Source organism: Neoarius graeffei, chromosome 3 (assembly GCF_027579695.1).
Source record: "Neoarius graeffei isolate fNeoGra1 chromosome 3, fNeoGra1.pri, whole genome shotgun sequence".
Taxonomy (NCBI): domain Eukaryota; kingdom Metazoa; phylum Chordata; class Actinopteri; order Siluriformes; family Ariidae; genus Neoarius; species Neoarius graeffei.
In genome coordinates, this window is record NC_083571.1 from 11,625,092 (window position 1) to 11,647,111 (window position 22,020).

General features: G+C 42.5%; 1 protein-coding gene across 1 annotated transcript in view; it reads right to left on the minus strand.

Moving 5' to 3' along the window:
* Positions 1-22,020, minus strand: part of igf2r (insulin-like growth factor 2 receptor) — a 171,737-nt gene that overhangs the window by 125,938 nt on the left and 23,779 nt on the right. The window contains exons 5-10 of the mRNA XM_060916407.1: positions 18,906-19,038; positions 17,725-17,836; positions 17,519-17,612; positions 2,792-2,951; positions 2,321-2,507; positions 1,460-1,563 (exon numbers count right to left, since the gene is read on the minus strand). Of these exons, the coding sequence (XP_060772390.1) occupies positions 1,460-1,563; positions 2,321-2,507; positions 2,792-2,951; positions 17,519-17,612; positions 17,725-17,836; positions 18,906-19,038 (790 nt within the window). The remainder of the gene's footprint in view (positions 1-1,459; positions 1,564-2,320; positions 2,508-2,791; positions 2,952-17,518; positions 17,613-17,724; positions 17,837-18,905; positions 19,039-22,020) is intronic.

The window sequence follows — 22,020 nt, forward strand, 5'->3', positions numbered from 1 at the left end:
CTGACCGAATGAATGAGTGAACAACTGACCGACCAAATGACGACTACCTGAGTGAGTGAGTGAGTGAGTGACCAACCAAGTTGACTGAACGAACAACTGACCGACTGAATGACTGACTGAATGAGAAACTGACCAACTTGGCTGAGTATATAACTGACCGACTGAATGAGTGAATGACTGACAGACCAAATGACTGACTGAGTGAGTGACTGAATGAGTAACCGACTGACCTGACTGAATGACTGACCAACTGAATGAGTAACCGACTGACTTGACTGAACAACTGACCGACCAAATGATGACTGAGTAACTGACCGACTTGACTGAATGAGTCAGTAACCGACCAAGTTGACCAAATGAACAACTGACCAACTGAATGAGTGAATGACTGACAGACCAAATGACTGACTGAGAGACAGAATGAGTAACCGACTGACTTGACCGAATGACCGCCCAACTGAATGACTAAGTAACTGACCGATTGAGTGAGTGAACAACTGACCGACCAAATAACGACTGACTGAGTAACCGACCAACTTGACTGAATGACTGACCAACTGCCTGAATGAGAAACTGACCAAGTTGACTGAATGAACAACTGACCAATTGAATGAGAAACTTCTCATCTCATCATCTGTAGCCGCTTTATCCTGTTCTACAGGGTCGCAGGCAAGCTGAAGCCTATTCCAGCTGACTACGGGCGAAAGGCGGGGTACACCCTGGACAAGTCGCCAGGTCATCACAGGGCTGACACAGACACAGACAACCATTCACACTCACACCTACGGTCAATTTAGAGTCACCAGTTAACCTAACCTGCATGTCTTTGGACTGTGGGGGAAACCGGAGCACCCGGAGGAAACCCACGCGGACACGGGGAGAACATGCAAACTCCACACAGAAAGGCCCTCGTCGGCCACGGGGCTCGAACCCGGACCTTCTTGCTGTGAGGCGATAGCGCTAACCACTACGCCACCCACTGAATGAGAAACTGACTGACTTAATTGAATGTATAACTGACTGACTGAATGACTGACAGACCAAATGACTGACTGACAGAATGAGTAACAGACTGACAACCGAATGACCGACCAAGTAACTGACCGACTTGAATGCATTACTGACCGACTGAGTGAGTGAACAACTGACCGACCAAATGACAGTTGACTGACTAAGTAACCGACCAACTTGACTGAATGACTGACCAACTGCCTGAATGAGAAACTGACCAATTGAATGTATAACTGACTGACAGACCAAATGACCAACTGAATGAGTGAGTGCCTGAATGAGTAAACAACCAACCAGCTGAATAAATGAGTAACCGACTTGTCTGGCTGAACGAATGACTGACTTAATTGAGTAACTGACCAACCGACAATGTGTGAGTAACTAAATGAATAACTGACAATGAGTGAGTGACAGTGACCGTCCGACTGAGTGTCCAAATGTCACTGACCTGCAGTTGCGTTGCACTCAAAGTTAATGATGGTCATTCTCCGGAAGCCTGAACTGCATCCATTTCCTCCTGGATAGATGAGTGTCAGATCCCCATCAGAGTACCTGGGGTCAAGACAGAGACAAACTTAATCCTTGTTTCTCACAGCTTCTGTTTTTCAGGATGCTCTTACGCTGGGGTATTCACTTCATTAGTCAAAATTTATGATTAGTTCAAGAAGTTCGGTTTGCGGTCAATGCTAAGTGCAATTCCAGCCTATTTTAAGTCAGTCACGCGAAGTGTATTTAAATATAAATAATCTCATTATCTCTAGCCGCTTTATCCTTCTACAGGGTCGCAGGCAAGCTGGAGCCTATCCCAGCTGACTACGGGCGAAAGGCGGGGTACACCCTGGACAAGTCGCCAGGTCATCACAGGGCTGACACATAGACAACCATTCACACTCACATTCACACCTACGGTCAATTTAGAGTCACCAGTTAACCTAACCTGCATGTCTTTGGACTGTGGGGGAAACCGGAGCACCCGGAGGAAACCCACGCGGACACGGGGAGAACATGCAAACTCCGCACAGAAAGGCCCTCGCCGGCCACGGGGCTCGAACCCGGACCTTCTTGCTGTGAGGCGACAGCGCTAACCACTACACCACCGTGCCGCCCAATATAAATAATAAGTCAAAAATTTTATTATAATCCCAAACAGAATAAAAACGTCCTTGTGTTATTTAAAACATAACCTGAATCAGGATGGATATATTCTATGGAAAAATAACAGTATCCGTTATTTTTAAAACCAGAGCGTTGCTTATATACCAGAGCTGATTATATAAAGTACTGCAGATGAGAGTCAGATTTTGCTCACCTGAGCGTTTGGTTCTGGTACCTCCCAGCTATTTTGGTTACACTTTCTCCGTCCTTCACCTGGCAAGACGATACGTAACCTTTTTCACCCGTGCAGCCGCCAGCTCTGGTTTCCCCACACACATTAAGATAGAATATGTAGGTGTCCCTCCCAATCTTGGCCTCAACAGCGTAGGGAGGGTCCGCAACTGCAGGACGCATTAGGATGATTAAGTATAAACATATTTGCATGCTCAGTGAGAGCAGAAAATTGATTACACAATATATTGAAGTAGTAGTACCTACATTTATTACTTGTGTGTAAAAGTTGCTACATAAACGATTATCATCATCAACGTTTCCACACTTTAGTCCTGATCCCCTTCTTAATTTTATTTTCTACACACATTCTTAGAGCTGTGGTAACTGTATCTTTCCTCACTGCTCATGGTGGTGATGCAACTTGGACCCCTTGTCCCGTGTCGTAACTTACCGCCGTGTGTGAGGTGTGTGAGGTCGATGGAGATGTCGTGCTGTTCGTTGGTCAGTGTACAATCGTGACTCTGCAGGTAGTCTCTGTGGCAGGCGTACTCGGTCACCCACTCGACCTCGTAGCGACAATTCTCCTCAGCAGTCAGCTTGGGATCACTTCCCTGAGAAAAAAATGCCGCTAAAGTGCATCAGTCAGTCAATCTACTTTTAATGCTTTTTAAGAAAAAAAAAAAAAAAACAGTCACAAAGCAGCTTGAATAAAATCTACATGCAATGGATAAGCCATTAAAAGAGAGGACAAATAAATTCCAACTAAAAATAAGTTACAGGAAGATTTACATATTTAAACCTTTTACTGGTTATTAACCAGCTTTTAGACGTAGGACTGGTTCAAAATAAAAAATAAAACAAGAGTGCTCTGAGAGCACAATATCCCCCGCTGACAACTATGCCATAAGTCTGGCAAAATGCAACGGAACTGAACAAAACTGGAATATGCGTATTACCGACATATAACAAAGAATCCTCCCAGGTTTCATGAAATTCCTCCAAAAATTGTGAGAGGAGTTGATTTCAGAAAGTGAGTACCCTTCCTGAGACGGACATCACCACGACATAATCCCCATTCGGGCCTTTCGGCCAGCGGGGGATAATAAAAATTGTGAGGGAAGCTGATCTCAGAAAGTAAGCACACCTTGATGAAATTGCCAAAGTACAAGTTTGTTGATAATCAAGGCCATAACTCTGGTAAAATTTGCCCAAATTAAATGAAATTTCAATATGCGTATAACGGTCATATAACAAAGCCTTTTGCCAAGTTTGGTGAAATTCCTCCACAAATTGTGAGAGGAGTTGATTTCAGAGGGAACCCACACCCTCATGAAATCGTCAAAGTGCAAGTTATTTAATCAAGGGTCAAAACTCTGGGGAAACTTGTCACAAACGAAATTAAAATCGTCATATAACGAGGCCTTTTGCCAAGCTTTGAGAAATTCGTCCAAAAATTGTGAGAGGAGTTGATGCCAGAAAGCGAATGCACCTTCATGAAATTGTCAAAGTACAAGGTTGTTAATCAAGGGCCACAACTCTGGTAACATGCGACTGAATTGAACGAAATTACAATATGCGTAATACCGACATATAACAATGCCTCGTCAAGTTTTGTGAAATTCCTCCAAAAAAATTGAGAATTTGATTTCAGAAGGAAAACATACGCTCATGAAATTGTCACATTATAATTTTGTTAAGCAAAGGCTGAAAAACGTGACCCAACTTCCTCCAAAAATTGTGAGAGGAGTTGATGCCAGAAGGTAAGCACACCTTCATGAAATTGTGAAAGTACAAGGTTGTTAATTACGGGCCACAACTCCGGTAAAATGTGACCCAATTTAACAAAATAACAATATGCGTATTACCGATGTATAACAAAGAATCCTGCCAGGTTTTGTGAAATTCCTCCAAAAATTGTGAGAGGAGTTGATTTCAGAAGGTGCGCACCCTTCCCGGGACAGACGGAAATCGCCACGATATAATCCCGTTTCGGGCCTTTCAGCCAGCAGGGGATTTAAAAGAAAAAAAAAAAAAACCACCTAATTTTGGTTTAGACAGAAAAGAGTGACGGCCTTATTTATAAAGGTATTTATCCAAAATCATGCTGTGTGCTGGATCAGAAGGCCAACTCCTGTAGCACCCAAACAAGGCAGACACTCACACTTGATGCAGCTTTATTATGGGAAGCGTGACCTTCAGACACAAGGTCTCACACACACACACACTAACTAAACCTCCAAGCTGCTGCTGAAAAGTATTTTTGACTTGTCACAAATAACCATGACAAATGAGAACTTGCCTACTAAGGTGTGGCTTCAGATTTAATGGGAAGATTTCTCAATGCGTGATCTTTATTTTTTTTATTTTAAAAAGAAACTTTGAACTAGATAGAGACTGTGACTAAAAAGTCACAGTAATTTGCGCTAGCTCTTCCAAACCGGGACGTCTGGTCACCGTACCCTATAGATCTGGAACGGTAAGAGATAGAGAATGACGCTTAGAGTGTTTTTCATGGATCATTCCCGTTCGGTGATCCAAATCAGCACCACGAATCAGAGCAATGTAATTCAGCCCAGAGCTAATCTGCATGTGAAATTTGGTGATGATTGTTTGAAAACTGAGGGAGAAATAGCGTCCTAAAAACATTAGGAGAATAATGCCGCTTTTCCACTACCAACGCGGCTGAGTTGGGCTGAGCCGTGCGGTGCTGAGTTGGGCTGAGTCGAGCTGAGTGGGGCTGTTGGAGTTGCATTTCGACTACAACCGCGCTGAACCGTGCTGGCTGGAAGTGGGTGGACACATTGGGTGGAGTTAGCGAAAGTGGGTGGACGTCACGTGATGTCGTTAGGCGGCGCAAACAGTGACATCAGTGAGCTTTTAAGCGGTAGTCTCACGACCCGGATAGTAAGCAATAAACATGGAGGACATGGAGTCGTTAGTGTTGCTGGTCTTGGTGCTGTGGCTTGTTGTCACCGACAACGCCAACAGATACTGGCAAGAGCGTATAGATGAGGCGAGGCACATAAGGCTTCAGAAATTCTCGTAATTCGTAATTATTCTTCTTCCGGGTTTACGGTGTTTACAGATCCCAGCGTGCTCGCGGGGCGTGTGTGGGCATGTGAGGACACGCCTCCTCACCAATCAGTGCACAGGGGAGTGTCTGCTCACGCCCCTAGCCCCACTCGGCTCGGTTTGGCTCGCTTCAGCCCCACTCCAAAACCGTGCAAGTTTTGGGTGCTAAGCAGGGCTGAAGCGAGCTGAGTCGTGCTGCTCTGAGGTAATCGAAACGCGAGCCGTGTCGGGCTGAAGTGAACTGAAGTGAGCTGAAAAAGGGTAGTGGAAAAGGGCCATAATAATAATAATAATAATAATAAGAAGAAAGATCCTGAGTGAGAGTAACAATTTGCACTAGCGCTGCTAATGCAAATTAACTAGAAACCTGCAAAAGGAGTTCTTTCTGTTGTCAGACACTTATAATAATAATAATGAGCCTAACCGTGATGGAAACAAGCGGTTTAGTTTGACGTGGATGATTTTCCTGTAGCATTACGTCATACAGCTGTTTTGTGGTTGCCAGTTGTAGGATTCCGACTCTATACTGAACTGGGGTGGGTTTCCCGAAAGCCTTTTAAGGCCAAGAGGGTCTTAAATTACCTAAGATCCATCGTCAAGCTAAAGTGGTTTTCCCAAACATCGTAGCCCAAGTAGTCCTTTAGTTTGCTCCGAATTCACGAGAGACCCGGACCACTCGTTCAAAAACAAAAAGCGACTCGCTAGCGGCCGAATACACAGAATGCGCTGCGCCTCCGAGGGACTCGCACAGTCAACGGGGGGGGAACCGGTGTTGAATCTGCTGCTGGTGTTCAATTATTTTTCTTGTATGTTGCAAGTACATCGAGTTAATTATTAAATAAATGTACGCAAAATGTTAATATACTTCAATATGTTATGGAATTACGTATAGATATCCGAATGTCTCATCAATATTGCCACATTTTAATCAAATTTAACTCCATTAGACGAGTGATTAAGTCATTTAGTGTCATAAATGAGACATTTCTGTACCTCTAACATTGTGTGTGTGTGTGTGTGCGCGCGCGCATGCGTGAGTGTGAGAGAGAGAGAGAGAGAGAGAGAGAGAGAGAGAGAGAGAGAGAGAGAGATTTTGATCTGTGTGTAGTGTACCTCAGGAGGTTGAATTGACCTTTTTTTAAAAAAATATATAAATAAAAGGAGGTCACTTCAACCTCCTGAGGTACACACTATACACAGATCAAAACCTCTCTCTCTCTGTGTGTGTGTGTGTGTGTGTGTGTGTGTGTGTGTGTGTGTGTAACAGTTGAAATAATCCTGACCGCATGATCGGGGAGTAACAGTGAAATGAGCGAGCACGGGGAACACATTCATTTAATTATTTAGCTTATTCTTTCGTGTGAACGTTTGTTCATTTAATTAAAAACATGCTTGGAACAAAAAAAAAAAAAAAAAATTGCCAAAAAACATAAAATAGTTTCATTAATTAATTACCACATTGTACAACCCCGATTCCAAAAAAGTTGGGACAAAGTACAAATTGTAAATAAAAATGGAATGCAATGATGTGGAAGTTTCAAAATTCCATATTTTATTCAGAATAGAACATAGATGACATATCAAATGTTTAAACTGAGAAAATGTATCATTTAAAGAGAAAAATTAGGTGATTTTAAATTTCATGACAACAACACATCTCAAAAAAGTTGGGACAAGGCCATGTTTCCCACTGTGAGACATCCCCTTTTCTCTTTACAACAGTCTGTAAACGTCTGGGGACTGAGGAGACAAGTTGCTCAAGTTTAGGGATAGGAATGTTAACCCATTCTTGTCTAATGTAGGATTCTAGTTGCTCAACTGTCTTAGGTCTTTTTTTTTGTCGTATCTTCCATTTTATGATGCGCCAAATGTTTTCTATGGGTGAAAGATCTGGACTGCAGGCTGGCCAGTTCAGTACCCGGACCCTTCTTCTACGCAGCCACGATGCTGTAATTGATGCAGTATGTGGTTTGGCATTGTCATGTTGGAAAATGCAAGGTCTTCCCTGAAAGAGACGTCGTCTGGATGGAAGCATATGTTGCTCTAGAACCTGGATATACCTTTCAGCATTGATGGTGTCTTTCCAGATGTGTAAGCTGCCCATGCCACATGCACTAATGCAACCCCATACCATCAGAGATGCAGGCTTCTGAACTGAGCGCTGATAACAACTTGGGTCGTCCTTCTCCTCTTTAGTCCGAATGACACGGCGTCCCTGATTTCCATAAAGAACTTCAAATTTTGATTTGTCTGATCACAGAAGAGTTTTCCACTTTGCCACAGTCCATTTTAAATGAGCCTTGGCCCAGAGAAGACGTCTGCGCTTCTGGATCGTGTTTAGATACGGCTTCTTCTTTGAACTATAGAGTTTTATCTGGCAACGGCAGATGGCACGGTGAATTGTGTTCACAGATAATGTTCTCTGGAAATATTCCTGAGCCCATTTTGTGATTTCCAATACAGAAGCATGCCTGTATGTGATGCAGTGCCGTCTAAGGGCCCAAAGATCACGGGCACCCAGTATGGTTTTCCGGCCTTGACCCTTACGCACAGAGATTCTTCCAGATTCTCTGAATCTTTTGATGATATTATGCACTGTAGATGATGATATGTTCAAACTCTTTGCAATTTTACACTGTCGAACTCCTTTCTGATATTGCTCCACTATTTGTCGGCGCAGAATTAGGGGGATTGGTGATCCTCTTCCCATCTTTACTTCTGAGAGCCGCTGCCACTCCAAGATGCTCTTTTTATACCCAGTCATGTTAATGACCTATTGCCAATTGGCCTAATGAGTTGCAATTTGGTCCTCCAGCTGTTCCTTTTTTGTACCTTTAACTTTTCCAGCCTCTTATTGCCCCTGTCCCAACTTTTTTGAGATGTGTTGCTGTCATGAAATTTCAAATGAGCCAATATTTGGCATGAAAATGAATACAATATCAGTTTTTGAGATGTGTAAATTATTGCATTCCGTTTTTATTTACAATTTGTACTTCGTCCCAATTTTTTTGGAATTGGGGTTGTACTATATATAATCTTATTTTAAACACTTTATAGTTCATTAGATTTTGGTTAAAAATGAATACCATGTGAGTTTATCAACTGGATTTAGCAACTAACGCCTTCAGCAATGACTGTACGTTTGTCTTTAGCAAATACTAATGCCTTTATCAGGGATGCACATTGCAAAGACGCTCGTCGTCCTGTTGCTCTTTAGACTCCTTCTTTCGAGTGAGTTTGGGAAAACCACGTACAGAGACAACGTCCGTTGCTTAAGAGAGTCTCTCAACTCGTTCTTTAGCTCTAAAGGGAACGTTGTCAGGAAACCCACCACTGATTTCAACCATTTTTGTTCCTAGTAAATAGCATAAATATATGGACTATCAGATAGGAAAATATATCCGAGTAAAAAATAAAATAAAATAAAAAATCCTGGCGCGTACCTTTAATTATTTTTTTAATTAATGGCTTGTTACAACTTTAACAACAAGGGTGATTAATTTTGTTGTGGTCGTCTTCTTCATCATAGGTGGTACAGAGGTGTAGTGGTTAGCACTGTCTCCTCATAGGAAGAGGTTTCTGGGTTCGAGCCCAGTGGCCGGCGAGAGCCTTTCTGGACGGAGTTTGCATGTTCTCCCCGTGTCTGTGTGGGTTTCCTCTGGGTGCTCCGGTTTCCCCCACAGTTCAAAGGCATGCAGGTTAGGCTAATATGGGGCGTCCTTTGGGCTGAAGTGCTGTTGAGCAAGGCACCTAACCCCTAAAGGCCAATTTATGCTGACAACCCAGTCCTCGTAGACGGCGCCGCAGATAGTGTCTGCGTAGCCCCCCCACCTTCGCAGACGCTCTGCGCGCACCTCCCAAAAATTGTGACCACCACAGAAGCCTCGCAGACAGCGTCGCAGACAAGAGGGCTCTGATTGGTCCACTCTACATCCGCTGTACACGCACTTCCGCTTCCCTACTTTCCCGATTTGGTTTGTTTTCACTACCGCCATTTTTAAAAACACGAGCGAAGATGGAGCAGCACGAAGAGCGGTTGATTGAGGAAGTGAGGAAGTACGTACATCTATACGACTCCAGTTCTAGTCATTATAAGTAACCGGAGGATAAACACTCCACTAACCACACCCACCAACTACTCCTAGCGATTTTGCGACTTCGCGCCCCCTTGCGTTGCAGCGGTGAATAACATCGGGCACGCCTATTACTCCCCGCTCAACGATAAATTACAACTGTCTGCGAAAAGCTATCTGCGAAAGCCTTGTCGCAAGAGCATGCAGAGGCCTTAACTGCTCCCCGGGCGCTATAGCATAGCTGCCCACTGCTCTGGGTGTGTGTTCACTACTTCGGATGGGTTAAATGCAGAGAGGAATTTCACTGTGCTTGAGTGCGTGAGATAAAGTTGTTCATAATCATATTATTATTATTATTAGCAGCTCATCCGGCTGACAGGTGAGGAGTTTATGCCCTCATGTGTTGTGTTGTCCATCCAGTGTCATCCACATTTCATGAAAATCGCTTCTTCTCTCTCAATTCTTCGCCGACTTTTCTTCTTTTTGGCAGGAAGGTAGCTCTGCCTGGGGTGCATAAAGCTTCTACCCAAATCTGCATAATTGCAATTAATAATGAAGATATGGAGTAATTAAGCCCTAACGAGCAGTTTCCCCACAATCGCTTCTTCACCGATTTTATTCTTTCTGGCATGAAGGTAGCGGTGCATGTAACTTCTACCCAGATTTGCTTAATTACAATTATTAACCTTCCTCTGGTGTTAGCTTTCTGTTACTATCTCTTATGTTAACGGGTCAGTTTTGACCTGTGTCTTAAATCAGCCATAAAATACCCTAAAAACAATTAATCATCATCCAATTTGTTTCTTACCTCTTGGCTACCTTGTTAGGCTCCCTTATCCATGAAAAGATTTGTTTTAATATTTTTGTTGTGGAGATTTTAATTTTAATATTATCAACTATAGTAACATCTATGGCAGGGGTGGCCAATTATTTTTTCCATAGGGCCACATGAGAAACAGAAAATTTTGTGGAGGGCCGGACCATAAGGCTGAACTAAATTCTGCATAATATTAATTGTATTTCTTTATATAAAGCAATAAATATCATTGTTTTTACAAACTGCTAAGACTGGTAAGAGTATGGAAAAAACGAGTTTGCCTTACAAAAAATGTCATTTATTCAATCAAATTTCCCAAAACAATGGTTAACAAAATGTGAACGTTTGTACCATTTTTTTTCAGTCACATTCACCCCAAAACACAATAAAGACATCACAATATTGTCTTTCTACTCCAAATATCAAACAAGATACATCATATTATAATAATGATGTCCACATTTGTAATCTAATCACCTCATTTGGTGTTTTTTATTTGTTCAGTGAGAGAAATCTAGTCTCTGTTGGTCTTTAACAAGTGCATCAGAGTCAGGTTGAATGTCTAAGGTGGAGATGCGAAGCACAGCTGACACATGATCATCAGTCGATTCGGTGTAGTAATCAGATCTACAGATCGGCTCGGGCTCCGGCGCCTGCTGGTGACGTCACACTATGTGATTGGCTGGACCGTTTGAAGGATGACGTACAAGTTTGTGGTTGGTCTGGACAAATTGCGGAAGTAGTTATCGCGGGATTAGGTTTCGTGGGATTTCATGTCATGTTCATGTCGCGCGCATTGCGTTTTTGTTGAACACAACTTCAAAATAAAAGCAATCCACATTCAGTCCATGCATGAGGTAAAATTAGAAAATACATTTATTTTGTAATTTCTAATTAACCTTACGCGGGCCGGTCAGAATGAACCAAAGGGCCGGATGCGGCCCGCGGGCCGGAAAATGCCCAGGTCTGATCTATGGTGTTTCGGGTCAATTTCGACCCATATATATTTACTTCAAGAAAAGGGCAAAAAACAAGTCTTTTTTTTCTGTTGACTATCAGTGGCCTCATTGCTGGATCTGTACACTCCAGCAAGGAGAAGAACACCAATGTAGGCATCCCAGGCATGCCCAGATTTTTATGCCATATTTGCCTGGCTTACTGGGCATGTATTGCCGGAACGGGCATTTTCCACGGAAAGGGAGAAAACGTTCATCTATTGTCACCTCTGGCCCTGGGTTGAACATCAGTGGAAGGAGTTGCACCCATCTCTCCCAGACATCCCTGATGGGAGCAAGCTTATCAGATTTTGCTCTGGTGTCTCTGTTGTCAAATCTGAGGACTCTTGATATCATTCGAAAGGTCTGAAGTGACAATGTTGCCCGGAAAATATTCCTGCCTGTCGATGCGTCCCAGAGACCATCAGTGGCCTCATTGCTGGATCTGTACACTCCAGCAAGGAGAACACCACCAATGTAGGCATCCAGGCATTCCTCATCAATGTCACTCCACATGTTGCCATGGACTTTTTTCCTTCAAGGTTTGTCATAGCAATTATGACTTTTTTTTTTAGTGACAATGGCATAAACAGATCAAAACATGACTTGATGTCACTTACTCTTGTCACAGCAAACCTTGTGATCCCAGGGGTCATTTTGATGACATTTGCAGCAGCTGCCCTGCCATGTACATCACGAGGTACTGAGCTCCAACAGATGTTGCCACTTTTGGATCTGGAGCAGGAGCAGCTTCAGCACTGGTGACCTCCTCATCAGACTGATCAGATGTGTCTGTGTCTTCCGGTTGATACGCCACATCATCTTCCTCCTCAGAGATCTGCTCATCTCCATCGCTATTGACCCTTCCCACTCACGTGACCTTCGTAAACGCGACCGCCATTTTGGACATGAAGAAATAACGGTTTATGGCACAGACCCTTTCGGTTCTCGCTCATCTAGCTGCTACAATGACTGCTTAGACTGCAACAATAATACCTAACACACATTTAAGTATCCGTCGTAAAGACGTGAAACTCGTCGAATGACGAGTGTGTTCGTTGATAAGCTAACACAATCTAAAAGTAGACATACCATCACACTGCCCTGGCGCTGTGTACAGTTTACCTTCTATGGTTTGTGCACTCACTATTTGCCATTACTTTCTCCAACCCAGTGTTCGAACTATGCCGATATTTTCGGGGGGTCCCTTTTTTTCCCTGGGGGGGGTGCTTGCGCTTGTCTCAGAGCGCGGATCTCCAAACACATGAGAAGCCTATCTTACACACACATCACGCGGACTCCACACCTCCACACACGCATCGCGTCTGAAGTCATAACTCATCAGGGGAAATTGTGTCCGCATTGGCATGTTCAAAAAACAACCTCGCGTCAACAATGATACCACACGCAAGAAAAAAAAAAAAAACAGTCAGGCTACTCAACACATCTGATCCACAGCAGCACCAAAGCATCACTGGAAATCATGTCAACAACCAATCTTCCATTTCAACACGCGTCAAGTCAACAAACAAATGGCACCACAAACATGAACGAATCGGTCAGGCTACCGATTCCAAACCCACAGCAGATGAATAATTACATGCATCTTACCTTAAAGCAGAATCGACCACAAAGGAAGTGTGTTGGCACTGTTGGCACACTTCCTTTCTACTAGTTTGTGTCCCCAACCTGGCAGCAGCAGTCGTTGTCATATCGGTTTATTTTATCTTTGATGTAAACACAACATTTCGGATATGCAAATGCTTCCCGTTACACATGATAGCTATGTCAATAAACATCATTTTGCCAATATTTTAGAGACCATCCATCTTCTCCGTCAGTCAGCATCTGTCGGGATCCAATAAAATGATAAATCTTGCCTTGTGTGTTGATGGTTACGACATCCAGGTGCACAACAATATAATGGCATGATGGAAGTCTTGCTGAAAGTAAAAACTTTCTTTGATGGCTATATTCCTTTCGATGCTTCGCCATCGTTCCTCGTCGTTGGCTGTGGTAGACTACTGGTAGTTTATGTCCAAAATGGCGGCCGCGTTTGTCGTGACGTCACGTGGGATGGGTCAATACTGCTCTGTGTCCTCTGCCTCATTATCAGCAAAGATATGATCCAGAGCTTGGCTTACATTCAGTCCTCTTCTCATTGTTGCATGCTGTAAATTGGAGATGTGTACTCTGCAAGTCACCAACTCTAAACTCAGTTGGCCTTACATGCCTGGACATGTCTGTCTTTGTTTGTTCTGTCAAACAGGCAAAGAGAAAAGCCCCTGACTGAAGGTCAAGTGGTTGGAGGAACAGCTGGCTGTAGGCTGATTGTGTGTTTATGATTTCAGTTTTGGCATTTATTGTTTTATAATCTTATATTTTAACTGGGTCGAAATTGACCCTAACAACACAAAGGTCACAATTTTCACCAGAGCATTTTATAATTTAGTAAAATTATTTTTTTTGGATTTTATTTTGTTTAAATAGAAGTTCCTGACAAAGTCAAAAAGTCTTGATGCAATAAACAAATGTATGTAGTACTTTTATGCATGCTAAACCTAAAAACGGGTCGGTGCCGACCCGAACACTAGAGGAAGGTTTTAATGAAATTATGATCTGGAGTAATTAAGTCTTAATGAGCAGTTCAACAAAATAGCCCAAGAGCATTAGCTCAAAATTGAGTCCAACCCGGAACAAAATTAGTAACAAGCTGAATTTTTCAGAATATGTTAGAATACCCTTAGGAATAACATAATAAAAGTCCCCGGGAATTCACCTTGTGCTCTCTGAGAAATTCAAGATGGCGTCCAAAATGGCCGCCGATTGGAGATTTTTCAATATCTCAGGGATAAAACATAATATAAATGCAATTAAAAATGTTAAATTATATGTTCTCTCATGGGCGGCACGGTGGTGTAGTGGTTAGCGCTGTCGCCTCACAGCAAGAAGGTCCTGGGTTCGAGCCCCGGGGCCGGCGAGGGCCTTTCTGTGCGGAGTTTGCATGTTCTCCCCGTGTCCGCGTGGGTTTCCTCCGGGTGCTCCGGTTTCCCCTACAGTCCAAAGACATGCTGGTTAGGTTAACTGGTGACTCTAAATTGACCGTAGGTGTGAATGTGAATGGTTGTCTGTGTCTATGTGTCAGCCCTGTGATGACCTGGCGACTTGTCCAGGGTGTACCCCGCCTTTCGCCCGTAGTCAGCTGGGATAGGCTCCAGCTTGCCTGCGACCCTGTAGAAGGATAAAGCGGCTAGAGATAATGAGATGAGATGTTCTCTCATACAAGCAATGCAAATTCACCATTGTCACACTGTTAAAATTAACCAAGATTACAAGGTCATTAATGTGGAAATTACATGGAATTTGATGGTTGACATGATTGACAGATTAGCTTATTAGGCTACCTACATACATGAACATAATGTAAGACAACAATTAGACATCAATTTCCTTAATATTTAGTGCATCTTTAAGCTTTGATAAAATATTAAAGGGAAATTAAATTTGAGAACTCTATCTTCTAAAACTACAATGGCAAGCTGTTTCAGTACACTTCTTCAACATTCCGGCGACTTTCATGACAAAAAGGTCTGCCTCAATAAAAGCTCTTGCTTATAAACAATGAGTAGACTTAAACACTTCTCAGTGCCTCAGTTGGAATGCTTGGACCTTTGTTGTACCATCAGTGAAGTAGGGAATTTATTCAAGCTTGTTTAAGGGTGGAAAAAAATTAATCTTTGAGTTTCTAGCGCCAGTCTTTACTACTAGCAATGCCAGTGTGTTCGGACAAAAAATGACTGAACTCAGCATGACCTTTTAAAAATGACTGAACTCAGCACGACCTTTTAACATGCCATTTTTCATTTTACACCACCAATTTACTTTAATATTAATGAAAATAAGTGCTCCAACCCCTAGTAATTGTGTTTGTTGTTTTGTGAACAGAATAGGATGATACGGAGTGAACGAGTAACCAATGGATCCACACTATACACAAATATACTGTTATAATAATGTGTACATTGTTATTATATAATGTTAATACACAATGTAATTAATACACACATGTTGGAATTTACTCTCCTACCCTACAAAACATATATTCTGACCTTTTAATTGCATTATTTTGTTTTGGGCCTGAGATATGGGCAGATCTCCATTTGGTGGCCATTTTGGACGCCATCTTGAATTTCTCAGACAGCACAAGGGGGATTTCCGGGGACTTTTAGTATGTTATTCCTAAAGGTATTCTGAACATATTCTGAAATTTTCAGCTTGTTACTAATTTGTTCCGGGTATAACCCTATTACTCCTGGGCTAAAAATCGCTTCTTCTCTGTCAATTCCTCGCCGTTTTGGATTCTGTCTGGCAAATAGGTCGGTATTCCTAGGGTGTATATCAGTGGCGGCTGGTAGTCTTTCAAACAGGGGAGGCTGGTCGGTTATGATATTTCCAGATTTTAAAAGAAAAAACATCAATTTTGCCCATACTCTTGCCTCTGATCTGGCTGATTGTTGGCAGCGTCACAAACTGTGAAATAACAGGTTCTTTTGGCCCATTAGCCTACTGTCCAATATACATGATGGTGGTGTTGGGGGGGGTATATTTTAACATTTTATATTTTAAAATTGTGGCATGTTGTTTAAAAATTGATCATTATTGAAAGCAGCTCTTTGTCAGGAACCTCAGCAGTAACAGCAGAGTGTTATGGAATAGGCACAAGCACTGACCTTGGGGAGCCAAACATAGAGCTGGGTGCCACACATTTCATTCAATGACACTTTCCCTATATTTTACTTATTTTGACTGAGAAATGTTTTATTGACAATTTTGATAACCCTTCACTTTTAATCCAGGTCTGTAGTGTGAAATGTTCTCGGCTGTGTTTTTGTTTAAAAATGTTTTCCAAATTGTAGCTGTGTTTAATTCATATCCAGAAAAATATATATTCCAATATAATATACTCAGCATAAACATTTTAAATAGATTCTATATTTTTGGTCCATCCATGACATATTACTAAAGTAGCCTATTTACTGTTGTTGATGTGGGTCACTTGCTGTTAGCCAATTCACTTTCTTGTACCAGGAGAGCTGAAAGGAACGAGTATTATTCCCGACCTTTTTCACCAAGTCAGTTTGAGGCGTTGGTCTACCCTGCTCTTTAATTTTAATTTTGTCCTCGAAAGGAAGACTGGCAAATGGCTTCGCCAAAATTAAATCAGCAATGCTTGGCATCCGTGCGCAGCTTTCTTGCTAGCTGACTAGCCCCCTCAAGTTCAAGTTCAGTCACTCAAATAAACGAAATTTCTGGAACTAAGATAGCAAACTTGACAACACTATGTTTGCACTTTATTTACAATGAAAATATACACAAACTAAAAAAGCTGGTAGAAACCGTATGTAATGAATGAAATCGAAATGTAAGCTGATCTCTTACAATACACCACAGCACTTGTGAATCCGCATGGGACTGAACTGAGATTCACCGCTGCCTGTCTATAGTTGAAACGAGCTGTCAATCAAAGAAAATATCCTGCTGCTTTCACCAATCACCAGTCTCCTCGCGGAAACTGCCATGTCCCTCCCATGTGAGGCTCGGAGTCCGTAGGCGGGCATTTTCGCAGTATTTGTCCAATAACCGTCTTGCATTTTGAGATTGACAAGCGCATAGCTCCCAAATGCCATTGAAGTCCACTGAGGCTGGAAGTCCGTGAGACTCCATGGGCGGGCGTTTTCGCAGTATTTGTCCAATAACCGTCTTGCATTTTGAGATTGAAAAGCGCATAGCTCCCAAATGCCATTGAAGTGCACTGAGTCTGCGCTGCATCGCGCTGTCACGAGGGGGAAAAAAACTCACGCACACATTAAAGTTATAAGGGCATTTTTAGAGGAGGCTGAGCCTCCCTCGTTGTCTTCGAGCAATCGCCCGTGGTGTATATCGCTTCTATATAGAGCTTGCAACATTTATTGCGCAAGGTGGTCCACTTTAGATCGTTCCTTCTGGACTAGACGGGGCCGGAGTGAGCGACGCCGTCATTGACAGTCTCGTTATTATTATTATTATTATTACTGAAAGCCAAGGGTTCCCATAATGCGATCCCATTTTCAACCGAACCACTGATCTCTCCTGGCAACATCTCCATCTTGGAAACGTCTCCATTTCTATCCAAAGGCAATGTTGCTACATGTGTAAAAACATTTTCATGAGTACAATCTTACCTGCTGTCTTGTCGAGGGGCAGATGAAGGTGATTGTGACTGCAGGCTTGTGTCCATCACATGTCTTGTTTTCAGACTCGTACCGCAGCCTCAACCTGCCACACACACACACATTGACACAAACACAGATCAACATGCAGGTCTGAAATGACAGTGAGCTGTAGTACTGCTGTGTGTGTGTGTGTGTGTGTGTGTGTGTGTATATACTTGTCGTTAGAGATGAGCTCCAGAGGCTTGTCCGGCATCCCCATGCTGATCGATTTGTCTTGTTTAGTCCAACAGGCAGCGGTGCCTTTAGGACAGGGACTATCTGCTCGATCTAGACAAGAACAAAGGCAATTATTGGCTCTTTTAGATCCAGTAAGATTCTTGTTAATGATAAACGCTCATGCACATGTACATTCTGTGCTTGTGTTCAAGAAAATAGCTCGCCAAACCAGCAAGCACCAGTCGTCATCTGCTATAAACACCCTCGCTGACCAGTTTAATAGGAACTTGTTCTTGATTCCAAGATTCCTGTTCTTAGCTGCAGGACTGGAACCCAATGTGTTCTTCTGCTGTTGCTTTTCTGCTCACCACGGTTGTAAAGAGCGATTATATGAGTTACTATATCTCATCTCATTATCTCTAGCCGCTTTATCCTGTTCTACAGGGTCGCAGGCGAACTGGAGCCTATCCCAGCTGACTACGGGCGAAAGGCGGGGTACACCCTGGACAAGTCGCCAGGTCATCACAGGGCTGACACACAGACACAACTATTCACACTCACACTCACACCTACGGTCAATTTAGAGTCACCAGTTAACCTAACCTGCATGTCTTTGGACTGTGGGGGAAACCGGAGCACCCGGAGGAAACCCACGCGGACACGGGGAGAACATGCAAACTCCACACAGAAAGGCCCTCGCCGGCCACGGGGCTCGAACCCGGACCTTCTTGCTGTGAGGTGACAGCGCTAACCACTACACCACCGTGCCAAGTTACTATATCCTTCCTGGCAAAAAAAAAAAAAAACTGGCACCACTCTGGCCATTTTCCTCTGATCTCTCTTATCAACAAGCCGTTTGTTTCCTGCCACAGAACTCGATGTTTTTTGCACCATTCTGTGTCACTCTGAGATCGCAATTTTTCCCCATTCTCATGTCTGAAGCAGTGAACATTAACTGAAGCTCTTGATTTGTACCTGCATGACCTGATGCTGTCACAGGATTGCCTGATTAGAGAACTGCATAAAACACAGCACGTGGATGTATGGGTGTTCCTATTAAAATGGCCAGTGAGTGTAATCATAAAGACCTAATTTATTATTTATAAACCGCTACAAAATTTGTCTCTCCTGCCTCCATCACTGGTGTCTGAACCAGGACGATACTGCGAGACGTACTCACCCAAATTTCTGCACACGTTAATATAAAATTCAACACTATCATCCGAGTCATCGACCAGGTAGCCGTCTGTGACTTTGATGAGAGGGTTGAGGTCATGTTTTTTTCCATCCAAATCAAAGACGTAGCAGGGAACCTTTAAGACAACAGAAATCGAATAAATAAAAAAAAAAAAAAAAAAAAAAAAGTGTTTACCAAGACTGGGTCAGAAATGTATCATGAGGGGGACATTTTTAAGCTGTAGGACATGCAGCTGCAAGCAAGGAAAAAGTAAGGCTCAAAGACAAGAACATTTTCCTGTAAATAACTTCATACTTGGCTGAATTTATTTAAACCAAGTAAGGGATAAATGTACAGCAAGCTGGTCATTACAGCAAAATAACCCCAGACAGGGTGATGGAGGACCCTGATGTGAAGCGGAGCAGGCTTGAATTGCCCTTTAGGGGTTTATTTCATATGGCAGAAGCTACTTCTGGTAAAATCGTGTGCTCTGATTGGTTCCTTGGTGGGTAGTATTTTCCCGTAATGCAATTTTTCCCTTGGGCGATAATGGACATTCTTTCCGAGGACTATAAATTAATTGGTCCCCTGCAGTTTGTGTGGTTGGTAGTCACACCAGACCCATAATGATAATGATACCTATAGCTCAGGCCTGGGTTTATCCGTATCAGTGAGATTGCTTCTGGAGCCATTTTTCCAGGCCTGGACTCGATATGATAAAACATCTGACCAATCAGATAATTGTTTACATGTGACGTTGTCGGAGTGTGTGCTATTTTTCCCTGAGCATCTTTGTTGCCAGAGGTGGACAGTAACGAAGTACATTTACTTAAAGGAACAGTCCACCGTACTTCCATAATGAAATATGCTCTTATCTGAATTGAGACGAGCTGCTCCGTACCTCTCCGAGCTTTGCGCGACCTCCCAGTCAGTCAGACGCGCTGTCACTCCTGTTAGCAATGTAGCTAGGCTCAGTATGGCCAATGGTATTTTTTGGGGCTGTAGTTAGATGCGACCAAACTCTTCCGCGTTTTTCCTGTTTACATAGGTTTATATGACCAGTGATATGAAACAAGTTCAGTTACACAAATTGAAACGTAGCGATTTTCTATGCTATGGAAAGTCCGCACTATAATGACAGGCGTACTAACACCTTCTGCGCGCTTCGGCATCGCATTGATATCTGAGCTCAGCTCATCTCAATTCAGATAAGAGCATATTTCATTATGGAAGTACGGTGGACTGTTCCTTTAAGTAAATGTACTTCGTTACTGTCCACCTCTGGCAACAAAGATGCTCAGGGAAAAATAGCACACACTCCGACAACGTCACATGTAAACAATTATCTGATTGGTCAGATGTTTTATCAGATCGAGTCCACCCCTGTTCGCTGCATCATGAAGTCACAGAATACGGATTCACGGAAAATTTAAAAAATACAAAAGCACGAATCTTTTATTCATATCAATAGTAAATTAAAGAGAGAAGGCCTTTTGATTTCATAAAATCGGTGAAATTTAGTCATTGTGATTCATGTTTATTTCTGTAATATCTCACAAAATATCAGGCCATTCTGTGGCTGGGAAGTTTTTCAATCTGCGGGGATTAAAGCAAACAATGTGCATGAAATCTCTCACTTTGCGCAGTCAAGCATACAGACAGAGGAAGTCCGTGTGCGTGCGCAGGTTTACCTTAGGCGGCATCTTTTGGGTTTTACTGCAGCTGGCATCCACAGTATTGCATTACTGCCATCTACAGGTTTACCTTTGAGCACGCACTGACAGTTCCATCATTCTGGCGCTAAACGAACAGCTGATCACACCGAGGTGCTCGCTGAGCGCCGATATTTATTAGTTTGGTCCTGCGTTTCCTTTCCTTCGTGTATAACATAACGTCTTTTCTTCTTGCTACTCTAGTCGGTCTTTCACTTTTCATTCGCACACTCACGTCCTCCATTTTTCTCTCCTGTTTCAAATTTGTATCCCACAATGCCTTGCGCGAACGGGGAAAGCCCACCACGTCATGCATGATGTACACGTATGTTGTATTGTGTCATGGTGAAGCAGGAAAAAAATAGCGGAGAATTTAGGGCCACGTGGAAATGAATTCATTAATTGTCCTATTTTTTTTTTTAAAAAAGTAATAAAATTGGAAGTCTGTGATTCAAATTCAGTAGCTTTCGGTCCACTAAACAAAAATAATTGAGTGTCGGGGGAAATTCTTTTTATGACCTACACTTAAAATCTGAAAGACAGTCTAGCTTTAATAAAGTAAACATATAAATGCAGGTAAGATATTTTAATTAGGAACTTTGGCAGTCCAAACATTTAATTGTTCTCTTAATTTTTAATCCGTGATGCATCATCCGTATGAAATCGGTAACCCATCTGTAATATACTGAAACTTCCATCCGTATTAAAATCTGTAACCACTGCATACTTTTTATGACCTACCTGTATTACATTAACCGCCGGAGTGTGTGCATGGGTTGTTTTGAAGCCCAAGCTGTACAGTATGACCCGAAATAATGTACTATTACTTGGAAAAAGCTTCTATGACTATTCCTAAGTTGCATGCATTTATTTCCCTGAGCGGCAGGACCAAGCGATATTATAGTTGGGATTATAGCTGTGATGTGACTGCTCCAGACTGGAACTCAATTCAGGCAGAGGGACAATCAGAGTTGGAGTTCTAGGTCTAGTGGGACCAGGCCCTTATTCTGCATGCGTGACTCAACTACGTTACAAATATGACGCAACTGAAAGCAGTGTCATGCCTCATTATAATGACCATCTATTTTAATTTTAGAAATAAAAGCCATATAATAAATTCCTCGGTCGGTCTTTACGGGAAAATATCAGACCGAGGTCTTGACAGTTCGGACTGTGTGTACTGTCAAGACCTCGGTCTGATATTTTCCTGTAAAGACCGAGCATTCAGTTAAGAAAGAGTTAATAATGACCAGCTCACTGATTTTATTGAATTAAAAATTATTTTCTTGCCTCCGCTAATGACATAATCCATAGAAACAGTCTGTTATACATAGCAAATTTCTTTTATGCAGAAATAACAGACTATAGAATGCTGCAACTGACCAATCAGAATTGAGTACGCAACA